The 27294-nt window shown below is 46.0% G+C and overlaps 2 protein-coding genes across 5 annotated transcripts in view; one reads left to right on the forward strand and one right to left on the reverse strand.

Moving 5' to 3' along the window:
- SAYSD1 (SAYSVFN motif domain containing 1) overlaps window positions 1–19359 on the forward strand; it is a 38574-nt gene extending 19215 nt beyond the window's left edge. For both annotated transcript variants that reach the window (XM_073810769.1, XM_019949885.3), the window contains one exon: window positions 19135–19359. The gene's annotated coding sequence lies outside the window, so the exon portion shown is untranslated. The remainder of the gene's footprint in view (window positions 1–19134) is intronic.
- The window catches only part of GLP1R (glucagon like peptide 1 receptor), a 37776-nt gene continuing 23509 nt past the window's right edge, over window positions 13028–27294 (reverse strand). The window contains exons 8-14 of one of the 3 annotated variants that reach the window (XR_012334471.1): window positions 24925–24985; window positions 24318–24387; window positions 24109–24197; window positions 23628–23766; window positions 22684–22725; window positions 18960–19182; window positions 13029–14520 (exon numbers count right to left, since the gene is read on the reverse strand). Coding sequence is in view for 1 of the 3 variants with exons in the window: in XM_073810768.1 (XP_073666869.1) it covers window positions 19015–19182; window positions 22684–22725; window positions 23628–23766; window positions 24109–24197; window positions 24318–24387; window positions 24925–24985 (569 nt within the window). In the remaining 2 variants the exon portion in view is untranslated. Of the gene's footprint in view, window positions 19183–22683; window positions 22726–23627; window positions 23767–24108; window positions 24198–24317; window positions 24388–24924; window positions 24986–27294 lie in introns of all 3 variants that reach the window. The other 2 variants (XR_012334469.1, XM_073810768.1) reach the window with 2 other exon arrangements.

Genomic DNA, 27294 nt, shown 5'->3' on the forward strand with positions numbered 1-27294 from the left:
AGATTTGTTTTGAGATACATTTTATTTTATTGAGATACATTTTAAAAATTTCATTTCATTAGTTTTTTTAAGTGGAAGATTTAATTGAGGGAAACCAATAATATTAATTATCATGATAATTAAAAACTAAAGCATAATATCCTAAAAATCAACACAACAAAAATTACAAATATTTTAGAAAAGGGACCAAATACTATCAGTAACCATTTGTTTCTAGAACAGATACACTTATGCATTCATTGATTTAACAGTTTTGGACAGCATTTTACTGAATAAAATTTTATTTTTCCCCAAATTCATTCTTTCATCAGTGAAAGAATTACAGTTCACAAATGTGACCAAATCCGGCCTAACAACCTACTAACCAGCACCTACTTTTTCAACTTATATGAATCTATCATATCTCTCCTAATCTGTTTATCCATCTGTCCATCTGTCTACCTTCCATTTAGCTGTTTGTCTTCGGGTCATGATTTCTTTTTTTTTTTTTTTTTTAATATTTATTTATTTATTTATTTATGGCTGTGTCAGGTCTTAGTTGCGGCATGCGTACGGGATCTTTCGCTGTGGCATGCAGGATCTTTCATTGCGGCGTGCAGGCTTCTCTCCGGTTGTGGTGTGCAGGCTCCAGAGCGCGTGGGCTCTATAGTTGTGGGGGTCATGCTTTCTTACGAAGAGAATCAAAAGCCTAACACAGTATCTGCTGTGGACTTTGATGGAATACCTTATTTTTACAGGCCTGGTGCTGGGCTCTCAGCACACAGAGAGATAATGTAGACAAAGTTCCTTTTCTCAAGGAGCTCACAGTCAAAGGGGGGAGGCAGCCAATAATCAGACAGTTACAGTACTGCGTGGTGAGCCCTTTGAGAGTGTGCTATTTAAAGAAGGGCCAAAGCATAGAAAAGGGATATCAAAACACTTACAGAAGCAGGGAGGGCTTCCTGGAAGTGGTGACATGGTGCTGAATTTGAAGGAGCATCAGGTACTCTGCAGGGAAAAAGGGAGGGGAAAGGAGGTAGCATTTCAGTCACAGGAAACCACCTGGGAAAAGTGATACTCATGAAGGAGAAGAGCATGCTTGGCAAAAAGTGATGCATCCTGAGGACTTCCATTATTTCTTCCAACTAGTTGTTACATAAGTATGAAAGCTATTGATTTTGGTGTATTAATTTTGTACCAGCTCTTCCCCTTTACTGAATTTTCTTACTAATTATAATTTTCAGTTGGTTCTCCTGGACTTTCCACATAAATAGTTAGATAATTATTTTCTTTTCAGATAATGTAAAATTTAGCTCCTCTTTTCCCGATTTTTATACTTCTTGTTTTTTCTCTTTGTCTAATGACATTGGCTAGAACGTCCAGAAAAATGTTAAATCAGAATAAGAGTCAGTGATATCTTGTTCTTGACTTTAATGAGTATGCTTTAGTAGTTTCCTGTTAAACATACTGCTGGCTTCGGGGTAAGTGGGTGCATGGATAGACAGACTTATATCTCAAGGAATTATTCATCTGTACTTAGGTTGTTAATCTTTTTTTTCCTTAAAATAAAAATGGGTGTTGGATTTTAAGAAATCCAGTATAGCAGAGACTTGATTATGTGATTTTTCTCTTTGGTCAATTAATGTAATCAATTATGTTATAGATTTACTCATACTGAACCATCCTTTTATTCCTAGAATAAATGATCCTTTATTATAATGTACTATTCTTTTAATGTGCTGATAGGGTCTGTTGCTAATATTTTCATGAAATTTTCAATAATTTTCATGAGATTATAGTATTTTTGACCAAGTTTTAAGATATTTGAGCAATTTTCTAAAATTCAGATTTTGGAATACATAAAAGCATTATTTTAGGTCTTTATTACAGATTGTCCCCTTTTACCATTATAAAAAGCCATCTTTGTTTTCTTTATTGATTTTTGCCTTGAATTCACCCTTATCTGATATTAAGACTGGCTCACCTACTTTTTTGTTTGCATTTGCTAAGTATGCCTCTGTCCATACATTGGTTTTCAGCCTGAGCTATTTTTAGTAGGTGTGTTGATTGTATATAGAGAATAATTGGGTTTTGCTTTATCATCCACTATGAGAATATTTTTCTTTTAATAGGTGAGTTTAGCTCAGTCATATTTATTGAAATCTTATTTATCTTCTCACATGTTTTGTTACACTTTCTGTTTATATTGCTTCTTTTACCATATGGCTTCTCTTTTTTGTGTGTGTTTCTTTGGATAATTTGGGGAGTTTAAATATCTGTTCCAAAGTTGTCTTTTAACTTTAAATTAATTACTTAATCCTTCATATTTTGGGGCAGTATTTATTAATATCCTATAAAAATTGAATGTAATAAGTTTTTGTTTTTTTCTTTGAATTTTATTTTATTTATTTTTTTATCCAGCAGGTTTCTATTAGTCATGCATTTTATACACATCAGTGTATACATGTCAATCCCAATCTCCCAGTTCATCCTACCACCACCAACCTCCACCCACTTTCCCCCCTTGGTGCCCATATGTTTGTTCTCTAAATCTGTGTCTCTATTTCCACCTTGCAAACCAGTTCATCTGTACCGTTTTTCTAGATTCCACATGTATGCATTAATATACAATATTTGTTTTTCTCTTTCGGACTTACTGCACTCCATATGATAGTCTCTAGGTTCATCCACGTCTCTACAAATGACCCAATTTCTTTCCTTTTTATGGTTGAGTAATATTCCATTGTATATATGTACCACATCTTCTTTATCCATTCATCTGTGGATGGGCATTTAGGTTGCTTCCATGACCTGGCTATTGTAAGTAGTGCAGCAGTGAACATTGGGATGCATGTGTCTTTTTGAATTATGGTTTTCTCTGGGTATATATATACCCAGTAGTGGGATGGCTGGGTCATATGGTAATTCTATTTTTAGTTTTTTAATACTGTTCTCCATAGTGGCTTTATCAATTTACATTCCTACCAACAGTGCAAGAGGGTTCCCTTTTCTCCACACCCTCTCCAGCATTTGTTGTTTGTAGATTTTCTGATGATGCCCATTCTAACTGGTGTGAGGTGATACCTCAATGTAGTTTTGACTTGCATTTCTCTAATAATTAGTGATATTTAGCGGCTTTTCATGTGCTTCTTGGCCATCTATATGTCCTCTTTGGAGAAATGTCTGTTTAGGTCTTCTGCCCATTTTTTGATTGGGTTGTTTGTTTTTTTAATATTGAACTGCATGAGCTGTTTATATATTTTGGAGATTAATCCTTTGTCCGTTGATTCGTTTGCAAATATTTTTTCCCATTCTGAGGGTTGCCTTTTTGTCTTGTTTGTAGTATCCTTTGCTTTGCAAAAGATTTTAAGTTTCATTAGGTCCCATTTGTTTATTTTTGTTTTTATTTCCATTACTCTAGGAGGTGGATCAAAAAAGATCTTACTGTGATTTATGTCAAAGAGTGTTCTTCTTGTGTTTTCCTCTAAGAGTTTTATAGTGTCCAGTCTTACATTTAGGTCTCTAATTCATTTTGAGTTTATTTTTTGTGTATGGTGTTAGGGAGTGTTCTAATTTCATTCTTTTACGTGTAGCTGTCCACTTTCCCCAGCACCACTTATGACTGTCTTTTCTCCATTGTATATCCTTGCCTCCTTTGTCATAGATTAGTTGACCATAGGTGCGTGGGTTTATCTGGGCTTTCAATCTTGTTCCATTGATCTATATTTCTGTTTTTGTGCCAGTGGGTTTATCTCTGGGCTTTCAATCTTGTTCCATTGATCTATATTTCTGTTTTTGTGCCAGTCTGAAGTCAGGGAGTCTGATTCCTCCAGCTCGGTTTTTTTCCCTCAAGACTGCTTTGGCTATTCGGGGTCTTTTGTGTCTCCATACAAATTGTGAAATTTTTTGTTCTAGTTCTGTAAAAAATGCCATTGGTAACTTGATAGGGATTGCATTGAATCTGTAGATTGCTTTGGGTAGTGTAGTCATTTTCACAATATTAATTCTTCCAATCCAAGAACATGGTATATCTCTCCAACTGTTGGTATCATCATTAATTTCTTTCATCAGTGTCTTATAGTTTTCTGCATACAGGTCTTTTGTCTCCCTGGGTAGGTTTATTCCTAGGTATTTTATTCTTTTTGTTGCAGTGGTAAATGGGAGTGTTTCCATAATTTCTCTTTCAGATTTTTCATCATTAGTATATAGGAATGCAAGAGATTTCTGTGCATTAATTTTGTATCCTGCAACTTTACCAAATTCATTGATTAGCTCTAGTAGTTTTCTTGTGGCATCTTTAAGATTCTCTATGTATAGTATCATGTCATCTGCAAACAGTGACAGTTTTACTTCTTCTTTTCCAATTTGTATTCCTTTTATTTCTTTTTCTTCTCTGATTGCCGTGGCTAGGACTTCCAAAATGATGTTGAATAATAGTGGCGAGTGTGGACATCCTTGTCTCGTTCCTGATCTTAGAGGTAATGCTTTCAGTTTTTTACCGTTGAGAATGAAGTTTGCTGTGGGTTTGTCGTATATGGCCTTTATTATGTTGAGGTAGGTTCCCTCTATGCCCACTTTCTAGAGAGCTTTTATTATAAATGGGTGTTGAATTTTGTCAAAAGCTTTTTCTGCATCTATTGAGATGATCATATGTTTTTTATTCTTCAGTTTGTTAATATGGTGTATCACATTGATTGATTTGCGTATATTGAAGAATCCTTGCATCCCTGGGATAAATCCCACTTGATTATGGTGTATGATCCTTTTAATGTGTTGTTGGATTCTGTTTGCTAGTATTTTGTTGAGGATTTTTGCATCTATATTCATCAGTGATATTGGTCTGTAATTTTCTTTTTTTGTAGTATCTTTGTCTGGTTTTGGTATCAGGGTGATGGTGGCCTCATAGAATGAGTTTGGGAGTGTTCCTTCCTCTGCAATTTTTGGAAGAGTTTGAGAAGGATGGGTGTTAGCTCTTCTCTAAATGTTTGATAGAATTCACCTGTGAAGCCATCTGGTCCTGGACTTTTGTGTGATGGAAGATTTTTAATCACAGTTTCAATTTCATTACTTGTGATTGGTCTGTTCATATTTTCTATTTCTTCCTGGTTCAGTCTTGGACGGTTATACCTTTCTAAGAATTTGTCCATTTCTTTCAGGTTGTCCATTTTATTGGCATAGAATTGCTTGTAGTAGTCTCCTAGGATGCTTTGTATTTCTGCAGTGTCTGTTGTAACCTCTCCTTTTTCATTTCTAATTTTATTGATTTGAGTCCTCTCCCTCTTTTTCTTGATTAGTCTGGCTAATGGTTTATCAATTTTGTTTATCTTCTCAAAGAACCAGCTTTTAATTTTATTGATCTTTGCTATTGTTTTCTTTGTTTCTATTTCATTTATTTCTGCTCTGATCTTTATGATTTCTTTCCTTCTGCTAACTTTGGGTTTTGTTTGTTCTTCTTTCTCTAGTTCCTTTAGTTGTAAGCTTAGATTGTTTATTTGAGATTTTTCTTGTTTCTTGAGGTAGGCTTGTATAGCTGTAAACTTCCCTCTTAGAACTGCTTTTGCTGCATCCCATAGGTTTTGGATCATCGTGTTTTCATTGTCATTTGTCTCTAGGTATTTTTTGATTTCCTCTTTGATTTCTTCAGTGATCTCCTGGTTATTTAGTAACGTATTGTTTAGCCTCCATGTGTTTCGTGTTTTTACATTTTTTTCCCTGTAATTTATTTCTAATCTCATAGCATTGTGGTCAGAAGAGATGCTTGATATGATTTCAATTTTCTTAAACGTACTGAGGCTTGATTTGTGACCCAAGATGTGATCTATCCTGGAGCATGTTCCGTGCGCACTTGAGAAGAAACTGTAATCTGCTGTTTTTGGATGGAATGTCCTATTAATATCAATTAAATCTGTCTGATCTATTGTGTCATTTAAAGCTTATGTTTCCTTGTTAATTTTCTGTTTGGATGATCTGTCCATTGGTGTAAGTGAAGTGTTAAGGTCCCCCACTATTATTGTGTTACTGTCAATTTCCTCTTTTATAGCTGTTAGCAGTTGCCTTATGTATTGAGGTGCTCCTATGTTGGGTACGTATATATTTATAATTGTTATATCTTCTTCTTGGATTGATCCCTTGATCATTATGTAGTGTCCTTCCTTATCTCTTGTAACATTCTTTATTTTAAATTCTATTTATCTGATATGAGTATTGCTACTCCAGGTTTCTTTTGATTTCCATTGGCATGGAATATCTTTTTTCATCTCTTCACTTTCAGTCTGAATGTGTCCCTAGGTCTGAAGTGGGTCTCTTATAGACAGCATATATATGGGTCTTGTTTTTGTATCCATTCAGCATATATATGGGTCTTGTTTTTGTATCCATTCAGCAAGCCTTGCTTTTGTATCCATTTTGTGTCTTTCGGTTGGAGCATTTAATCCATTCATGTTTAAGGTAATTATCGATATGTATGTTCCTATTACCATTTTCTTAATTGTTTTGGGTTTGTTTTTGTAGGTCCTTTTCTTCTCTTGTGTTTCCCACTTAGAGAAGTTATTTTAGCATTTGTTGTAGAGCTGGTTTGGTGGTGCTGAATTCTCTTAGCTTTTGCTAGTCTGTAAAGCATTTGATTTCTCCATTGAATCTGAATGAGATCCTTGTTAGGTAGAGTAATCTTGGTTGTAGTTTCTTCCCTTTCATCACTTTAAGTATATCATGCCACTCCCTTCTGGCTTGTAGAGTTTCTGCTGAGAAATCACCTGTTAACCTTATGGGAGTTCCTTTGTATGTTATTTGTCGTTTTTCCCTTGCTGCTTTCAATAATTTTTCTTTGTCTTTAATTTTTGCCAATTTGATCACTGTGTGTCTCTGCGTGTTTCTCATTGGATTTATCCTGCCTGGGACTCTCTGCACTTCCTGGACTTGGGTGGCTATTTCCCTTCCCATGTTAGGGAAGTTTTTGGCTATAATCTCTTCAAATATTTTCTCGGGTCCTTTCTCTCTCTCTTCTCCTTCTGGGACCCCTATAATGTGAACGTTGTTGTGCTTAATGTTGTCCCAGAGGTCTCTTAGGCTGTCTTCATTTCTTTTCATTGTTTTTTCTTTATTCTGTTCCACAGCAGTGAATTCCACCATTCTGTCTTCCAGGTCACTTAGCCATTCTTCTGCCTCAGTTATTCTGCTATTGATTCCTTCTAGTGTATTTTTCATTTCAGTTATTGTGTGGTTCATCTCTGTTTGTTTGTTCTTTAATTCTTCCAGGTCTTTGTTAAACATTTCTTGCATCTTCTCCATCTTTGCCTCCATTCTTTTTCTGAGGTCCTGGCTCATCTTCACTATCATTACTCTGAGTTCTTTTTCTGGAAGGTTGCCTATCTCCACTTCATTTAGTTGTTGTTCTGGGGTTTTATCTTGTTCCTTCATCTGGTACATAGCCCTCTGCCTTTTCATCTTGTCTATCTTTCTGTGAATGTGGTTTTTTTTCCACTGGCTGCAGGATTGTAGTTCTTCTTGCTGCTGCTGTCTGCCCTCTGGTTTGGACTTGCTTAGTTCTGGTGACTGGGAAGTCCAAGATCAAGGCACTAGCAGATGTGGTGTCTGGTACCCACTTCCTGGTTCATGGAGGGAGAGCGAATGTAATAAATTTATATTTCCACCTCTCCCTACTTCTCTTCATCCCTCAATAATCAATTACATTGACAGATTGGTTGGTTGATTTTACATCTTTAAATATATTTATAACTGATTACTTGATTTATTACCCTTAAATGACATTTTTTACCTGTGGTTATGAAAGATGAGGAAATCATCATACCAACTCCTCCTGTCCCTTTTCCTTTCTTTAGTTAAAATTTCTACATTTGATTTAGTATTAGTCCTACCTATAATTTTTTTTTCTTAGTGATAAACTATGAACATAGTCTCATGTTGTTATTCTATAATATTGATTTTGACAGCTGCATAATATTTTTGTATGGATAAATGTATCATTATTTAGCCAATCCCCTATTGTTGAACATGTAAGTTGTATTCAGTTTTCACTAGTATGAATAGTATAAACCAGGCTAACCTCTTTGCAGTTTAAAACTCTGTATTTCCAACTCTTGGAAAAGAGTAATTAGAGGCCAGTTCCTGTCAGGACAGTGGTCTCAGACCTTAGTGACCATCCACGTCTCCTGGGGAGCTTGTTAAATGCAGATTCAGATTCTGATTCTCAGGCCAGAGCCTGAGATTCTGCGTTTCACGCAAGCTACCAGGTGATGCTGGTGCTGTAGGTCTTCCGACCACACTTTGAGTAGCAAGGTCTTTGAATACATTTTATATCTGTGGAATTTTGCTTGAATGAATAAAGTGCTAGGAAACATACTCTGTAGCAGAGATTCTCATTGTTCACACACTCTAAAATATTAGGTTCATATCAGAATAATTTGTAGCAAATCATCATTATCTGTGAATGTTCATTTGCAATTTTATTAGTGCAACTGCAAGGTTACCCTTATGCTGTAAATCTCCTCACTTGCCTGGGCCTACTGTGGATGTGTCCACAGGAGCCTCTCAGATATGCACATTACTTTCACATGGGAAAAAAAAATTGAGAACCTGGGGACCAGCAGTTAAGCAGAAGTCAGATCCTACCCTGGGATGAATTGGTGAAGAGAAGCCTTTGAACCCCAATTTGTCAATGATATCTGCACTCCTAACCCTTGGAGACATGTCTTTTGTTTGGTGGGTGGTTGTTTAGGTGGGTTTATCCTACCAGACCCTAAGTGATCTTGGCCCCTGCCTGCCTCTCCTAGTCACATTCGCCTCCTTCATGTTCATTCTACGTGGGGGTTTGGCATACTTTTTCTGTAAAGGGCCTGTAAATCGTCTTTGTTGGCATACTATCCCTGTCATGACTACTCAGCTTCGCCATTGTGGAGCAAAAGCAGCCATAGAATGCTGTGAATAAATGAGTGTGCCAATAAAACTTTATTTATAAAACCAGGTAGTGGGCCATAGTTTACTGACTCCTGCTCTAACACACCAAATAGGCTTCTGCTTTAGGGTTTTTGCTTAGAACTCACTTCCCCAGATGATCCTAGGACTTGTTCCCCCACTCCGTTCAGGTCTCTCACGTTATGTCATCAGAAAGGCCTTCCCTGACAACCCAATCTAAAACAGAACTCTGCTCCCATATCTCCATTTTTTCTCCTCCTCTCTCCTATGGTAAATTCTTCATTTAGTTGCTTTACTAATAATATTGATCACATTTTGGTAACTCCTAGAGAAAAGCATATGTGTTTATAGACAGAATATTTTTTTATACATGTAGCAGTCCATTTACAGTGAACAATCTCTATGGACAGAAATAGCTTTATTTTTTAAATTTATTTATTTTTGGCTGTGTTGGGTCTTCGTTTCTGTGCAAGGGCTTTCTCTAGTTGCAGCGAGCGGGGGCCACTCTTCATCGCAGTGCGTGGGCCTCTCACTGTCGCGGCCTCTCTTGTTGCGGAGCACAGGCTCCAGACATGCAGGCTCAGTAGTTGTGGCTCGGGGCCTCGTTGCTCTGCGGCATGTGGGATCTTCCCAGACCAGGGCTCGAACCCGTGTCCCCTGCATTAGCAGGCAGATTCTCAACCACTGCGCCACCAGGGAAGCCCCCAAAATAGCTTTATTATGCAGAGTTTGTTTTTATTGTATTCCTCTCATGACTTTTCCCCTGAGATTTAGACTGAGTTTGGCAGTGCCAAATGTATTATATGTTGGATTGGCACAGGGCGATATGAAAGAATTGCTTTGTTCTAGATCCCCATCCATGAAAAAAATAATGTATTTGGCTCTTTTGGCTCTTCATATAGATTATAAGTTCTGCCCCATGTGTAATTTTCAAAGAACTATTTATGGAAAGAGAATTTCCTAGATGATTTACCTGTTTCACAGAAGCAGAGGAAGCCACAAGGCTGGTCAGTGCAAGGCTGGGAATTGGGAGATGATCAGATAGGAAATTAATGTCAGGATCTGATGGCTTTGGAGGATGCAACCCCAGGGAGGAGAGAGAGGTCAGATCCTGAAGAGTCCACACCAGGTGTCCGTGACCTCCCTGCTGTAACCTTAGGAAATCTGCATTAGTGCACCACTTCAAGTGCAGCTGAACAAGGTCTCTCCATGTGGGTGGCTGATGCAGAGAGTGTGTGCCACATGTCATGGAGATGACTCCAGTACTGGAATTTGGGTGACTTGGCGTGTTCTCAAGGGGTCTACACCATGGATGCAAAGTATCTCAAGAGCTGTTGCATTTCTGATGTAAAGAGTGACACTAAAACTAACCCAGTGAAGGTGCCTGAAAGGCAAGGGACCCCTCCTGCTAGAAGAGGGGCTGTATATGAGAAGCAGACGGAGTTCAAGGCCAGGAGAATGTGAAAGAATTGTGGTGGCAGCTGATGCTAAGACTCTATGATGTGGCATCTTTTCTGGACTTGTGGCTCCATCATGCTTTGGTTGGCAGGTTTCACGATCTTTACCAGTTTCTAAAAGAAGGTGTTTTTGTAAATACCTTATGTAAAGTGTGGTGTTAAGGATGTTTTTCTTGATTGCCAAGAAATTATACTGAAGAATTATACTGTGTTCTTAATGTAACATGATTCACTTATATAATATGAATGCACATAAGATGTCTTTTCAACTCTACTTTTAACTATCCTTCCAAAGGATGTTGTTGGAAGGACATTGATTTAGCATAACCAGAGTGAGATGCCTTTACTTGGGTATGTGTCTCCTGCGTTTTGGTTCTCCACTCTCTGCCTCCCATACCAGGATTTGAAAGATGAAAGAACTTGAGGGTAATTTCATTGTAAAGTGGCATCTAATTGGTGGGTACCAGTGGGGTTCAATATAAGTGTAAATTCAAGTTACTAGGAATTTTGAAGGTTCTGAAACTTTCTGGAGGGCAAAATGTATGGCATTAAAACACTTGTCTTTTTAAGCCAGAAATGTACATAAATGGTTCTAGATTGTTGAAGACTGGACCTAAAAGGCAGAGTAGCCATGGTCTTTTTGTTGTAGCTATTAAACTTGTGTAGTTATGTTTCCAAGTCCTGAACTGTGTTTCTAATTGCACCTTAGGTCATTGGCACTGAAAAGGCTTCTGTAAACATTATTTCAAGTCCTTGTTCTTTCACCCTAGAGATAGGGAAAGTTAAAAAAAAAAAACTGCTTACCAATCCCCTCCAGGTGTTACCAGCCTGCTTCAGCCCCAAAGAGCTTCGCATCCCTTGGCATGGGACTGCTCAGCATTTATAATTCTCAGCTATTGATTTTATTCTTGGAGGTTGTAACACCAATAAATTCTGAGGACTATTGGTCCTACATGAGGAAGAGCCACATTAATTCATTCTAACACTGGAGTCCTGATATCAGTGGGGAAAAAAATTTTTTTTATTGGATTTGCTCTAGGCTGTGGGTCTTCTTCTCTTTCTAAAATCATTATGTTAGTTAAAATGAGCCTTTGTACCAAAGAAAATAATCTATCACAGCTTGGGATTAGAGAACTCTCCAGGGGAAGAGCTCAGATTTATGGAAGAAGGAGTTAATAACATTGACTAGAGACAGGCTCCCAACTTGGCCCGCTATGGCTCGCCACTTGTAATTCTCATTCTTTTTTCTACCTCTGCAATTTCCTCCCCTCTTTCACTACAGCTCTTTTTCACATTTAAACAGCCTGCTGTTTTTCGTTATTCACTTTGCTTATGTTCTGGCCTCTTCAACGCCTCCTTCCCACCTATCCTTCCCACCTTTGAGGACACTCAGTTTCTACTCCTTCCTTGTCCCCATATTGAATCTATTTTCCTATGTTCTCCAACTCTCCGGCTACATTTGTCATCTATTCCAGTTTGTACTGCTGGGTTTTTTTCCCCACTATTTCTGGTAAGGGAGACCTGTTTTCAGTATTTCTCTGTAGAGAAATGTGTGTGTAAGAGAGAGAGGGAGGGAAAGAAGGAGGGTGGAGAGAGATTGAAAGACACTGAATAGCACATTTATGGCATAGGCTTTTGAGAGGACAGTGACTGAAGATTTTGGGTTGGTTGGGGGGAGATTCCGACCCCTTGGGAATGTCAACACACATGGCATATGAGTGAGATCCTTCACACCGGTGGGGCATCAGTCCCTGGAATGTGGCTTTACAACGCGTGTGAACATGGGTGAGTTTGGAGGCCAGCAATTCTCATTTATTTCCTCCGTGGCTGGCCCTCAGCAGAGAAGGCAGCTCCGCTTACCCTTTCTTCAGGCTGGGGCTAAGCCCCATTAAGCCGCAGTGCACCTTTTTCCCTGAGGTCGCCTCTATCTGACTCATATGTCGTACAAACGTGGCGGTCGTTACTGGTTTGGGCAGGTGTTTTCCTGGAGGTGGGGAAGGGAGAAGAAACCTCCTGGCTCCATCCTGCTCCTGCTGAGTGGAAGAATGAGGACCCAGAAAGGCGAGACTGTCAACAGGGGAGTGAATGAAGCTGAAAGCAGGATGGGTACAGATAAACCAAAATGCAGATGTTCTGTCGGCATGTCTCAGGAATTGGCTGTATTTGTAGTTTGCTCTCAGAGTAAGAATTATGATTCTTATGTCTGAAAGGAACAATTCCCACAGCTTGTCTAAAAAAGAGGTGTGTTTAAGGAGACATTCAGGTAAGAACAGTACAGTGATCTTCACACAGGGGTGACTGAAATGGTGGAGGGACTAGGGAGAACCTGCAATTCCTCTGCTCTTCCGTGAGAGTGAGTTGCAAATCCGGAGAGCGTGCGATTATTAAAACTGGAGAAAAGTTCATTTTTCTGAAGATGAATCTCTTAGTGGCAGCTCCATTCAGATTCTGTGGCTGCTTTGCACACAAGGTTTGTGCTTTTATAGCATTTTTTAAAAGATGGATTTAATGGACTGAGTTCATTTAGACAGGAGATCAAATGAATGAGTGGAATTAAATACCCATCCATATATGGCTTTCAGTCATTGTGTAAAAGCCACTCGACCACCCGACTTCCCTAATTAAATGACAGTGCAGCCCCTGCACAAAGGCTGCGATGGATAAGTTAGTACTTGGTAAGTGCTTTGAAGGTGAAAATCACGATATGAGTAATGAGCAAGGATTCTTCCCCCCCTTGGGCTGGAAACGGCATCTTTTGTGTTTTCCCACTGCACCATGAGTCACTTGGGTCAACATTGCAGAAAACCTCCTCCCAAGGAAAAGCAGGAGAGACACAGTAACGACAGGCTTTTATTTGACTTACAAGGCAAATTAGGAAAGAGCCCGAATCCATTCACATCTGTACAAGGAATTATACACCATACACATTTGCTACCTATAGACGCAGGTCATATTTTACATGAATTTATGCATTAAGAAATCACATGAAGATGATCTTGTTTAAACATTCATGAAGCGCACACATCCCCCGAGAGCACTGAAGATAAAATTCAGCTTTGTCCCTCCTGAGAGCTTGGCTCGCGTCTCTCTTGGTGCACCTAAGCTCTCCATCAATCCCCCTCCAAAACGAATGTTCAGGTTTATCTGCTCTGAGGGTGTGATTATTTTTAGTGGGAGGAGCTTAGAGGAACTGCAGATTTGGAAGTAAAGCGTGAACCATTTGGCAAGATCCAGCGCTGTCTGTCTGTCTGTCTGCTGCGAATCTTGCCCCTTCCTGACCACCCCCACTGGTTCCCCTTGCAGGAAAGCCTAGACCCTAACTTGTTGTATGTTCCATACTTTGCTGGGAGCTCTTTTTTTCCCACCAAATCCAAACACTCTCATTTGTATATGTTTTTCTTCTCCTGGATTGCTCTGACACAGAGATAATTAGTCACGCTAGATTGTCGGGGTTGACTGATGACTGATAGTTTTGACAGGCCCCATCCGCAAGGTTGCATAACCCCAATGTAAGTTAGGATCCACACTGCTGGCTGCAATGCTCCTCGCTGTGCCAGAGTGTGGGATGTGGGGCATCACTTCAGCCCTGGCAACGCCTCACTCTCAGCTGCACCCCGAAATTGGTCACAGCCAAGAGCACGGCATTCCCAGCACACCTGGCAGGGTCACCTCTTACTGAGGCAGCTGGGGGAGAAGTGTGGGAAGCTCACCTCAGGGATGGGAGGTGAGAGGGGGTAAATGTGGGGCTGGGGAGGAGGTCGGATGCCTCAGGGGACAAATGCACCCCTGCTGGATGAGATCCCGAAAAACTGGTTGGAATGAGGGTGGGAGAAGGGAAGAGAGAAAACTCTCTCCTCTGATAGATTCAGGTATAGGCCAAGTCCAAAAGACTTTGGGGAGTTAATTGGAAAATGATTATGCTTATCTGCTTCCTGCCAATCTGTATCCAGAGCAGAAATAATTATAGATACTGTGGACACACTGTGGCTTTAAGTGTTTGAAATTATACTGCTTAACAACGCTTCCTTGATACGGCCCTCGGCATGAGGCAGGAGAGCTGGTTTGAGCCAGCAGGTAACACCGTAGGGACAAGGTGATGTTGTTTGCAGGAGTTTCTCACATTGGGTCATTTTTTTCCCGTCAAGAAAATTCGCTGCAGCCGTGAAAAGGAAAAAAAAGAGTTGATACTAATTTGGTTTCTGTTGAGTTTTAGCATGTCATTCATATAGCTGTCTTAGCAGAGTAAGCTGACATATTTTTTACAGAGTTTGGCTCTTAGGAACCAAAAGCAGGGTCCGCACTGTAGATTAGAATCAATTCAGTGGAGGGAAGATAACCCTTCGGAGTGTATCTTGCCTTCCCTGAGCACGTCGCAGGCATTAGCAATAATGGGAGCCCTGTCTGTGCATGGAGAGGAAGCATCTATCGTTCAGGCTCCCCACCCATCCTTGCCCCAGGCTCTGCGGTCCCCTGACCTTCACAGTGGGTGGGATGATTCTGGATTCATCATCTCCTAACTTTATGCTGCTATGCACAACACAACACAACACACACACACACACACACACACACGCACACACACACAGTGTTCTTTGCTTCTGGAAGAAACAGGAGGGAATGGGGACAGCAGCTGCTGAAACATGGCCCACACCGATGAGGGGACCAAGCCTTTTGGGACTTGGATGTGAACTGACTGTGTTTGCCCTCCGTGGCGGCTGTGCCATCTTTGCTAGGCTAAAGTTGCCCAGTTTGCTAGTCGTCTCCAACTTCAGGGAGCACTAGAGAGGCAAAGAAGAGGGTCAGGTGTTTAGGTTCTTTTTGTCCACTATGTGTGGCTATCAGTACAACTTCCCAAACAAGCACAGATGCATCAGAAAAACATTAAGCCAACCCATCAAAAGAGTGCTGGATTTGCTGTCAAAAATGGCTCACCTGGATTAATCTCCAAAATATACAAGCAGCTCATGCAGCTCAATATCAAAAAAACAACCCAATCCAAAAATGGGCAGAAGCCCTAAATAGACATTTCTCCAAAGAAGACATACAGATGGCCAACAAACCCATGAAAGGATGCTCAACATCACTAATCATTAGAGAAATGCAAATCAAAACTACAATGAGGTATCACCTCACACTGGTCAGAATGGCCATCATCAAAACTACAATAAATGCTGGAGAGGGTGTGGAGAAAAGGGAACCCTCTTGCACTGTTGGTGGGAATGTAAATTGATACAGCCACTATGGAGAACAGTATGGAGTTTCCTTAAAAAACTAAAAATAAAACTACCATACACCCAGCAATCCCACTACTGGGCATATACCCTGAGAAAACCATAATTCAAAAATAGTCATGTTAAAAAAAAAAAGTCATGTACCACAATGTTCATTTATATCGTGTAGCACAGGGAGATCAGCTCGGTGCTTTGTGACCACCTAGAGGGGTGGGATAGGGAGGAGGGAGACGCAAGAGGGAGGGATATGGGGATACATATATACGTGTTGCTGATTCACTTCTTTATACAGCAGCAACTAACACAACATTGTAAAGCAATTATACCTCAAGATGTTTAAAAAAAACGCTCACTTGCTGTTTCTATGTATACATGTGCTCTGATGCATTTCATTTCTTAATTTTAAGACAAGGATGAATGAGGTACTAGAGTAGGTAGTAAAGCACACCCTCCCCCTGTTCTCAGCGGTATAAATCATTGAGGAGACGGCACCTGTGCCATCTGACTTGTCTATTTCTGCTGCTGTTTTCTCTTTAACTGCAACTCCAGATAACACTGCCAACTTTCACTTCGAGTGTCTTGAATGGCCATTTATATTTTTCACCTATCCTTTCCAGAGGCTTCACTGGACCGGGAGGTGGAAGTTGGCCTGGGTCCTAGCCCAGCTCAGCCACCATCTAGCACTGTGACCTTGGGCAGATCACCTCTGCAAGCTACCCTCCTCAATTCTCTAGACCAGAGCAGAGCGATCTCCAAGATCTTTCCCCGCTCTGAGTCTCTGAGAACGCCACTGCTGTAGTCTTCAGCATAAATTGCATTGAGGCAATTGCAAATCGGGAAAGTTGTTTTAAAGGGAAGGCAACTTTGCTTTGTAAGTGGTTTGTCTCAGTTCTGTGATTTAGTGGCTCCAAAGATTCATATGAAAAGATGAGTTGACATGATATAAGCCCCTTGCAAGTTCAGGGGGGAGCTGGCCAGAGTGCTGAACTCAGCCTCTCTTCATGACAGTAATGCGACCAGACTGCACAACTCACAAAACACCTAATCCTGCGGGTCAGTGACAGTACCCCCAGGACAGAGGCAAGCAAGAGTGTTCTCCGCAAGCTCCAGACTTATGGCCAGGCATGGAAACAGCTAGCGGGATTTCTGAGTACATTGCATTCGATAGTTCCCAGATCTGTTAGAGTGCTGTATTTAGCTTAGGAGAGTTTGGGAATAGCCTTGGAGGGAGTGTACTGCCACTCAAATGAATATTAATAGTGCAGGTCTTGGAGCAAAGAAAATATTTCTTCAATTCAGCATCTGGTATGTATCCGATAAGGAAACCGTTCCTCGGTGTTAAAAGGCTTGGGGCAGGGGGGTGTGATGAGCATTCTGAAACCAGGAATCAGTACCAACTGGAAAAAGAACTTACAGTGTAAACCAAATGGTCTGAGCGTCTCAAGTGCCTAACTACCTTCTCCCAACAATTCTTCCCCTCAAAAATTTATTTCTTGAAGATAATATCAATCGGTCCCTTTCTTTGTTGCTGTGTAGCGTATTAATGATTCTCAAATGTTTTCACTTTATCCAAAATGGAAACACTGGCACCAGAGCTGCATTCCCCCCAATCAGCCCACCAGCACTTTTCTCCCCCCGCACTCGCCACCCCGAAGAGAAAAGCAAATGCAAGATGGCTGTCAGGGAGTTTGCCCTTATTCTGGGGAAGCAGGACTGTCCTTGCCCCCACCTGTCTACATTTTCTCAGTCTAGGAGGCAGTCTTCATAAATCCTTTCTTTAGCCTGAGGTTCCACTTCCCTATTAACAGAGACACAACACTTCACTGAAGCCGGAGTATAAGAAATTTTCTGCTTGATGTGTTTTACGTCCCATTATTATTTTCCCTGCACATCACATGCCTTTCTGAGGGGCAGAGGAGAATGTGTCTGGCACGAGGCTTTGGGGGAGGGTCCCCGCCACTCAAAAAGGAGGAGGGAAAGATCAATTCATAAAGGAACTCATCCAGAGAGTCTCCTTCTGCCCTCCCAGAAGGTCTGGACTCCCAAGAGTTCTCTTCTGCTCTGAGTTCCACATCCATGAACTCCATTGCCAGCCTCTGGGGTACGGCTGTTCCCCTTTTGTCTCGGTCTCTGCAGTGGTGCTACATGTCTGCTTTTCCCCTGTGGCTGGGGCAGGATTGCTAGGTTTTCTCCCTCTAGCCTCTCCGATGCTCATTATTTATGGGATGAGGCTGGAGGCAGGGCAAACATTCAGTAGCCCAAAGCATGGATGAGTCAAATCATTATCTATCCCACAACCCCAAGCAACATCAAAACCACCAGTGACTTAGGACTTAGTGATTTAGTATGTAGTGGGGGAAATCAGTTGCACATGTGCACATACAGACTAGTCACAGCAACAGAGAAGAATGAGCAAAGTACATACAAGCTCCCAAGCGGGGGAATTTCAAAGGGCAGGGGAAGCCCGCCTGCACGGTCACAGTGGGGACTGGTAGAGTCCCCAGAAGAGTCTCTTCTTGGTCACATCCCCTAAAGTTAAGAGGGCGCACCCAAACACCCACGCGAGATACACTATCTGTTCACAAGTAAAAAGCACATCCATGGAGAGGAGGAGGCAATCTCTCTCTGCCTTCCGGGTTCCCAACAGTAGCGAGTAGTCTACACCCCCAGCATGGACATTCCTGAAGTCCCCTAGGTGAGCCCCACAGGATTCCTGAGCATCTCCAGAATAGTATTCAGAGCTCATACCCAGGGCTGGACTCCTGGGCGGCGGCCCTGCCTTGGTTCCCTGGGCATGGTGGGCGCAGGCACCAAAGCAACTCAAATATCCAGGGAAGAAGGAAGGACCAGAAAAGAAAACTTTCAGACACCTTCTCAACGTGCATTCTCAACACCACCCGCTGGGGCAGTGAATGGTGAGAGATGAGGGCCCAGATGAGGGAAACGAGCCACCCGGACATGTGCTCGGGCTCCCTTAACGAGGAGGCAGGTCGGGGGTGGCTGGCGTTACCCAAGCTCCGTGCTTGGCGGAGGTTACATCCGCCTCCTTCGGAGCCGTGTCCTCTTACAAGCCCCAGTCCCACTAATAAGCCATTGACCTTGAGTTTGAGTCCGGGGGAACCCCAGGGGCCTTGTGACTTAACAGGAAGAAATCCTCCTCGTTTTAGCAGCAATCGTTTTTTCTCCTCTGCCCGCCACAGTGATCAAATTAACAGGCCACTTCTCCCCGGAGAAAATGTGTCCACAGGTCCCATTTGCCTGTCTGATGGGCTTAGGGAGGGAAGGCAGGGAAGTATGTGTGTGTGCATGTGCAGCTCCCCCTGCACCCCCTTCCCCCGTTCCCCAGGAGGGTCTCTCCCACCTGGGATGGCTGCCCAGCCGGCGGCGAGACCACAGGGAGGGCAGGTGCTGGAGTCTCAGCTGCAGGAGGCCTGGCAGGAGGCTGCGTACACACTGCTGCCCACTGTGCCCTCACAGCTCAGGCTGCTGGTGGGACACTTGAAGGGTTTCATGCTGCTCTCCCTCTGGATGTGCAGGTGCTCGAGCCGCCAGCGCTCCCAGGTCTTCCGAAACTCCATCTGGACCTTCCGTTGGAGAAGGAGGGAAGAAAAAGCCATCATGCAAACCAACCCACAATATGGCCCCATTATTACATTAGCAGGGAAGAGAAAAAATCCACCGCATTATATTAAGAGACACAAGTCAAGGCCTCCGGGCGCCTAAATTAATATCCCAATAAAATTGTTTATTGTTGTCTCCTATTTTCTGCTGCTTCTCGGGAAAGAGCCGGGCTTGATGATCTAATTGGTCTCTTCCATCTCTAAACTCTGTGACTCGGCTAAGTACCTTTTACAATCCATCACAGTATTATTTAACGGAAGAGAAGGAGTGACAGAGAGATGCGAGGAGACGGAAGATGGGAGAGAGAAGAAAAGGAAAAGAGAGAATCTGACTTCAGAGCAAGCACTCTGCTGATTTCAGTTTGGGTGACTGAGAAGAGGGACAGCCCTCCCTGCCCCTCATGGCGTCCACACCAGACCTTTCTAAACTCCCCAAGGGCTTTTATCCAGGCCCCAGTGCCTCGTGGGGGAGGAAGAGGAGACGGGGAGAATGAGGCTGGAACTAGTAGTAGCAGTGAAGAGGGGGCTGTGGACAAGGGCTTCTCAGCCTGGATTTGCACTAATCCCATCCAGGAACTGGTCCCAACCCACAGTGGGTGCTGCCCAGGTGAGTTCAACCAACGAGAATCCCTGCTTTGCTGGGCTTAGCGTCCCCATCAGGAAAAGCCTTCTCAAGAGAGCTGATGCTTGGGGACCAGGTTGTGGGAGCAGAAGGATACAAACCAAGTAACGCTGCAGAGCCCAAGTCACTGGAGGGCTTGTGGCAATGCCGTGGTTCCTTGTGATGGCCCATGATGCTGGTCCCCCAGACAGGCTGCTGGAACCTGCACAGCCAGCCCAGGGCATCTGGAGTGCCCTATCAGGGGATGTGCCCATGTTTGCTTTCCAGAGCTTCTCTGATGCCCCCCCGCCGACCCCCGCCGCCTTGCCACCAGGCCTCCCCACATCAGGGTATCTGGGGCCTGGACTCTCCCTCTCAGGCCCCAGCCACCAGGACGGCCAGCTGTCAGCAGCTGTGGGTAAGAGGCTCACTGCCAACGCCCCATCAGTCCCTGTGCAAACACCCCGCTTCTCTTCCTGCAGGGCTGCCATCCATCTAGCTAAGCCCAGCAGGGTGCCTGCCGTGGCCACATGCCTTTCCTTAAAAGAACTTTCTCTGAACTGAGTGAAGCTGAGATGGCCCAGAGCCTGCCTGCCAGGATGGCCCCAGTATCCCAGGCAGCGTCACCAAGCCCAGGCTTGGGTGAGGGAGGGAGGCTGAGTAGACACCACCCATGGCCCCCCTGCTCCGTGCCAGTTCGATACCCGGCTGAGTGTGTGACGCGTGTGTTGACAGCTAGGATGAGGACACCCGAGGCCGGTGGTGGCCTCTGCCTGTGCAGCAGCAGGCAGGCCAGTCTCGTGGCACAGCCCTTCACTGGGGAGGTGGGGAGAGAGATGGTAAACTGAGGCACACCCATGGGAAGCCACCTCGGGGACTGGAGAGGTCTCACGGATACCAGCAAGAAGTCGGACAGGACCAGGACTGTGTCCCCTTCTGCCTCCCTCTCCCTCAGCACTTTTCCTGCTCCTCTGCTGTGGCCCCCGTAATGACAATTGTCATTAGAAACCATCATTCACAGGGCGCTTACAACATGCCCAGCGCTCTCCACAGAGTATTGACTTTCACAGAAACCTGCTTAAAGGTAAGGAAACTGAGGTGCAGAGATTTAAGTATTTCTCCCAATCTCAGCCAGGACCTGAACCTAGATCTGGGCTGACTCCAAAGCCGGTGTCCTAACCCTTGGTCTCCTGCCGTCCATGACTCTTTTAACTCTTTTTTTTTGGCCATGCCCTGCGGCGGGTGGGATCTTAGCTCCCTGACCAGGGATCGAACCCACACCCCTTGCACTGGAAGCGCGGAGTCCTAACCACTGGACCGCCAGGGAAGTCCCCGCCCATGACTCTAGGCCACGCTTGTTTCTGGCCATGTCTCCCCCTCTCCCCCACACTTGGGAGGTGCACCATGAGGGCCGGGACCACACCTTCCTTCCTGGACCTCGCACAGTGCCCAGCATGTATCAGGTACTCCCGATACATGTTGTTTTAAATGAGCCAAATGAATAAATGACTGACTAAACGAGCACCTGACATTGGATTTCTTCTGTTACTGAGCTCTCACAGTGAAACAACAAAGACGACAACATGAATCCTGGACCCCTGTGCTAGCACTCCTGTCAGCACGCCTCCTCACCCTCAGTTCACCCTCATTCCTGCCTCTGATGTCCTCGGGCCGGGCACCACGCCAGGCTCTGGGATTTGGGCTGAGTTGGTAAAGCTCATTCACCTGCATTTACACTTGGGGAGAGAAGCGGTGACTGCCCCGGTCGCACAGCCGGGCAGGAGCAGAACTCAGGACCAGCACTCAGGCTCCCGAGTCACAAGAGCCACAGCAAAGCCACCCCCCAGGCCTCCCCTCCCCTGTGCCCACTCCCTGCCCAGTGGCAGCTGGCGCAGGCCTTGGCAGCCACGCAGGACCAATGCCAGGGCCATCTTTTCTCCTTGGGTCACAAGTACCCCGCATTGCCAAGGCAACCCTGGGCCTGGAGAACAGCTCTTATGGACAGAGGTCTCAGCCCAGGAGCCACGTGTGTTTTTGTGACCCAGTGATGGTGACATGTCTGTCCGTGGGCCTGGAGGAGCCAGGGCCTGAGGCGTCTGCGGAGGGTTGAAAGGAACCGGGCAATGTGCCTGAACAAGGCAGGCTCTCTGGGCGCTCCGAGCGGGGTCTCCTGGGAGAGCCCAAGGGGTGAGGCTAGCTGGGGATCTGCTCAGCAAGAACCCCCTCCCCCGACCCCAGCCACCAGGAAGCCACGGGTGGCTTCCCATGGTGGACAGGGTCCCTTTCCCGTGTTGGACAGGGTCCTTGCCTGCACGCACAGAAGGGAGCTTTCTCCTTCCAGTCAGAATTCATTTCAATCCTGACTCTGCACTATTTCCAGGCCAAACCTGGGGTGTGCCTCTGACTCTCTGATCTTCAACGTTCTCATGTGTGAGAAATGAGAGTATCGAAACCAGAATTTTGGCAGCGATATTTTTTGCGGGGAGGCAGGGACAAGTCCATGAGATGGTGATTTTCAAAGGACTTGTAACAGTCACCACCACTTGTTCACTCAAGACCCTGTTAACATGAGGCTGGGTCTTCCCCAAGTTCATATATGGTTAGGGCATCCTGCACGTACGTGTGTGTGTGTGTGTGTGTGTGTGTGTGTGTGTGAGAGAGAGAGAGAGAGAGAGAGAGAGAGAGAGAGATGGAGAGACCCAGGCACAGGAAACCATACAGGGATAAGGTGCCTCCTCCACTCCAGTGCCTCAGTGGGGTGAGTAAGGATTTCAGCTGCAAAGACTGAAGAACCCCACTGCACAGCCACAGGACGGCCATTGGTAGCAGCCCACCAGGGCTCCACGTCCCTCCGCAGGCCTTACCTCATTGTTGACAAAGCAGTACAAGATGGCCACCATCAGCCCCTGGAACAAGAGTCGTGTCAGCAGGAGGGAGGGGAGGGAGGCGCCCGGCAGGCGGGCCTAGTCTGAAGCTCCTTGGGGCTCTGCCCCCAACATCCCCCTCCTTAGACTGGGCAGCCCAGTCAGGCCCAGAAATGGGGGTGGTGGGTTCCTTCTCCTTTCCTTTCTGGAAGAATGAGAAGACCCCTTGCCCAGAAACTGTGGAAGTTCTTCGACCACCCGCTCCTGGAGGAGGCCTGAGCTGAGAAAGTACGCCTCTGATCACACGGAATTTTCCCTGCCTGGCCCTATTCGTTCACTCAGGAGCCCCAGTGCTCCAGGCCTGTGATCCATTTGTGTGTGTGCACATGCGTGGACCCACATGCTCGTGGACATCCCATAAGACATTTGAGGAGCTGGGGCCAGTTCCTTATATTCCTACACCCCCATTGACATTCACACCCCCTCAGCATCATCTAATACTAGTGGAGAGGGTCAATTCTTGGCTTTGGAAACTATGTGACCTGGAAAATCTCATTTTAACATCTCTGAGCCTCAGTTTCCTCCTTTGGAAAATGGGATAGTCCTGCACACCTCCTGGGATTCTGCTAGGATTAGCTGCACAGTGTGTGTAAAGCACCTGGCAGGGTACCTGCTGCCAGCTAGCAGCCCAGTGGGCAGCGGTTGCCATGCCAGGCTGGGTGCCCTCGGCGACATCCGGGAAGATTTCTTGTCCAATGTGCTCATAGAGAAGACTGTCCTGGGTGTCAGCATACCTGGGGACTCTGGCTCTGCTCCAACCACATAACTTGCGTAAGGGCCACTTTCCCCCCAGGCCTCAGGCTGCCTAGCTGCATGACACAGGCTGGTCCCTGCTCCATCCCCACCCTGGAACTGCTCGAGGGGGGCCCCAGGCTCGAGGTCACCTGGAAGGAGGTGAAGGAGAGCTCTGTGAACAGCTTGATGAAACGCAGCATGCCGCGGGCGTGCTCGTCCATCACGAAGGCGAAGATGACCTCGTGGGTCCCCAGCAGGGGGATGAGCGTCAACGTGGACTTGGCAAGCCTGGGGGCAGGGTGGAGGTGGCATTCCGGACCTCTCCCGTGGACTCTTCTCCCTGTTCTGTGCCCCCAACCCCCACCAAGCCCTGGTATCTCGGTCACAGACATCCTCCCCCACCGAATACCCTGGGACAGGCTGCCTGGAGGGGAGGAAGTAGAGGTGGAGACCCCCAGAGGCCCAGGAGCTGCCCAGGTACAGAGGTGAGGGCAAGGCTTGGGGTCCCAAGCCAGGCCTGGGTGGAGGAAGAAAGATCATGTAGGGATCCAGGCTCAGCACCCCAGGATCTCTGACTCTGCCGGAAGGAAGGGCTGAGGGTGCCCAGCAAAGGCAGCTCAGTTACGTCACCTGCACTTGGTGTCTGTCTTGCACATGAGATTGGTCTTCAGTTTGGACACCACAATGCAGATAACCCGGACAAAGATGAGGAAGTTCACCTGCAGGGCAGAGGGAAGGGCGGCTGGAGGCCCTCTCAAGACACCCTCTCTCCCCCCTCCTCCGCCCAGTGCCCCCCAGGCCCACAGCAGCTCCCACTCCCACCCCACAGCGTCACTCACCCCGATGGCAAAGAGGATGGGCAGCCGGATGATGAGCCAGTAGTTCATGTTGGAGTTCCTGGTCCAGCAGCTGGAGCGGAGAGACACACGGGCACCCGGCTGGACACACAGACCCCCCCAGCTCCCAGTGCAGGCACAGGGCACACAAAGACACGTGGGCATGCAAAGTGACACACACAGACCCACACAAACACTGCCGTCAGGAGCTACCCGACAACCAGTCCCAGGACTCACACACACACTGAGTCCTGAACACACGTTCACACACACAGACACGCACAGCCCCTTCGTTAACCTACAGTCACACTCGTGTGTGTACTCAGCCTCAAACACAAAATCACAGAAACGTTTCACTCACAGTTATTACAGAAAAACCTGCAGGGGGTACCATGGACCCCACAGACCCAGCACTCTTGGCATCGTACCATCCGGGGAGGGGGAGGGAGGGGGACTAGAGAACTAAATTCATAAATTTAGCTCCTGGTCCCTCAGTTTACCCTCCCAACAGGCAGCAGCTGCACATGCCAGGGGCCAAGGAAACCCATGGGGTTTGAGGACAGGGACCTCAGCATACCCCTCACCCCCTTAGAGCAGGAAGGACACTCACCCCTCATCCTCATAGAGGTACTTGACAATGCCCCAGGGGATAACAAACAGCAGGGGAACACCTAAGAGGAGAGAGGGAAAGAGAGAAGGGGGAGAGGGGCTGGCAGGCCAGAGCCACCACTAGGCACACCCAGAGGCCTCTCCTACCAGGGCCTCTCCCGCCTCCAGCCCCTCTCCTTGCCTGGCCCCAAGCCATGCTTTCTGGCAGGTATAGAACTAGGCTGGTCTGGGTGCTTCGGAGAAGAGGCGGCAGGAACCACCCACCCCAACACCCCAGAGTCTTCCTTAGAGGTCCCCACCATGCTGGGGCTACGTCACACTCCTCATAGCCCTCCCCCTCCCGCGGGCCAGGCACACTGTCAGGGCTGGCCCCCAGGGTCCTGGCTGAGACACAAGGACAAAGACACCAAAGTAGTGAGAGACGGGGCCCAAGAGTGGGGTAGGGAGGACATGCTGGACGAGGTGGGAACAGGCCAACTCTCTGATGCCACCCACCCCTGCATCGGCCCACCTGTCCATCTCAGTCAACTCCTCTAGGCACTGAAGCCCCTCCAGGCTCCTGCCCCTACCCCCACGCCCCTGCATGTGGCTGGGCAGAAGCCTGGACAGGAGCCCTGTCCTTGACGCTGACAGCCCAACTGACTGCACAGTGGCCACAGTAACAACAGCTACCACAACACTGCCCACATGGCTGAGGCTGGATGGTGTGGTGGGCACCCTCTAGGATGGCCTCCAACCACCCCACCCCTGGTATTCCCACCCAGGTGCGGTCCACACTGTATCCAGATTGGTCTATGTGACCAATAACGTACAGCAGAAGTGATGGCATGTCACTTCTGAGGTTAGGCTATAAAAGACGGTCTTCAAAGGTTATAAAAGGCATGTCTTGGGCTCTTTCTCTCTTAATTTGATCACTTGCCCTGGGGGACACCAGTTGCTGTGTCATGAGGGCACTCAGAGAGCCCCCTGTGGTGAGGGAGGGAGGCCTCCAGCCAACAGCCAGCCTGGACCTGAGCTTCCTGCCAACAAACTCGACAGTGAGCTTGGAAGTGGATTCTCCAACCTGTTAAGCCTTGGGATGACAGCTACCCTGGCTGACAGCTCAACTGCACCTCTCTTAGAGATCCTGAGCCCGAGGCACACATCTCAGTTGAACCCAGAATTCTGACCATAGAAACTGGGAGACATAATTGTTGTCTTAAGCAGCTAAGTGTGGGGTCATTTGTTACGCAGCATAGGTAGCTAATACACTGGTTTCAACTCAACTGCTCAACTGCACCTCAACTGCACCTCTCTTAGAGATCCTGAGCCCGAGGCACACGTCTCAGTTCAACCCAGAATTCTGACCATAGAAACTGGGAGACATAATTGCTGTCTTAAGCAGCTAAGTGTGGGGTCATTTGTTACGCAGCATAGGTAACTAATACACTGGTTTCCAGTTCCTTGAGGACAAAGCCTCATTCATCTCCAGAGCCTCAGCGCCCATCTCACCTGGGAGCTCAATATGTGTTTGTTGACTTAAAATTGGATTGTCCATCCTTGTGTGACAGATGAGAAGATGGATAGGCAGCTTAGGAGGACACAGGTGGGACTAGAACACAGGACCACAATGCCACCACCCTCGATGGCATTCCGCACCAACTCTCTCCAGCCTGTCTCTATCAGTGCCTCTCAGGGATGGAGATGTGGGTGTCTGAGACTAGTAAGAGCGTGCATGTTAAGGGGTGTGGACACGATGTGTGTGTGGTGGTGGGGGGTCCATGTGTATACATGTGTGGCTTCAGGGGTCTCCCCCAGGAGCACATTTCCAGGGCAGAACCCACTTCATTGCCTTTCCCATCACCATCACCCACATCATCAGCACACGGATGTCCACTCAACAGTAGCTACGGAGCAGCTCGTACGCCTCGAGCTACTGTGCTTGACGGTGCAGACAGCTGGGGGAAGCAGAGCGGCTCACGGCTGACCAGCGCTGTCATCAGATAGCTCTCTCCTTGGCCATTTATTTTTATATAACCCTGACCTCTCAGCATCCATGATGCTTTAGTAACAGGCCTTCATGAGATTGGACAAGAGGCAGATGGCCTGCAAAGGCTCCAGCACGTAGCGCAGAGCCTGCCACATAGAAGAGGCCCAGTAAGAACGGATGCATGAACAAATGAGTGAGTGGGTCAGTGTATCAATGAGAGAAGGGAAGCTGTCCAGGCAAGAACATGCCAACACCCTGAGCCACACACACGTCCAGAAACCTCCATCTTAGACATCCCCAGGCACCTGCTGGCCTTCCTCTGAGACCCCACTCCAGGACTGGGGAGCACACTCATGTTATCAGCCAGACCTGGTGAACTTCATTCATTCATCAGCATCTCCT

The sequence above is a fragment of the Tursiops truncatus genome, chromosome 10 (genome assembly GCF_011762595.2).
Source record: "Tursiops truncatus isolate mTurTru1 chromosome 10, mTurTru1.mat.Y, whole genome shotgun sequence".
Lineage (NCBI taxonomy): Eukaryota > Metazoa > Chordata > Mammalia > Artiodactyla > Delphinidae > Tursiops > Tursiops truncatus.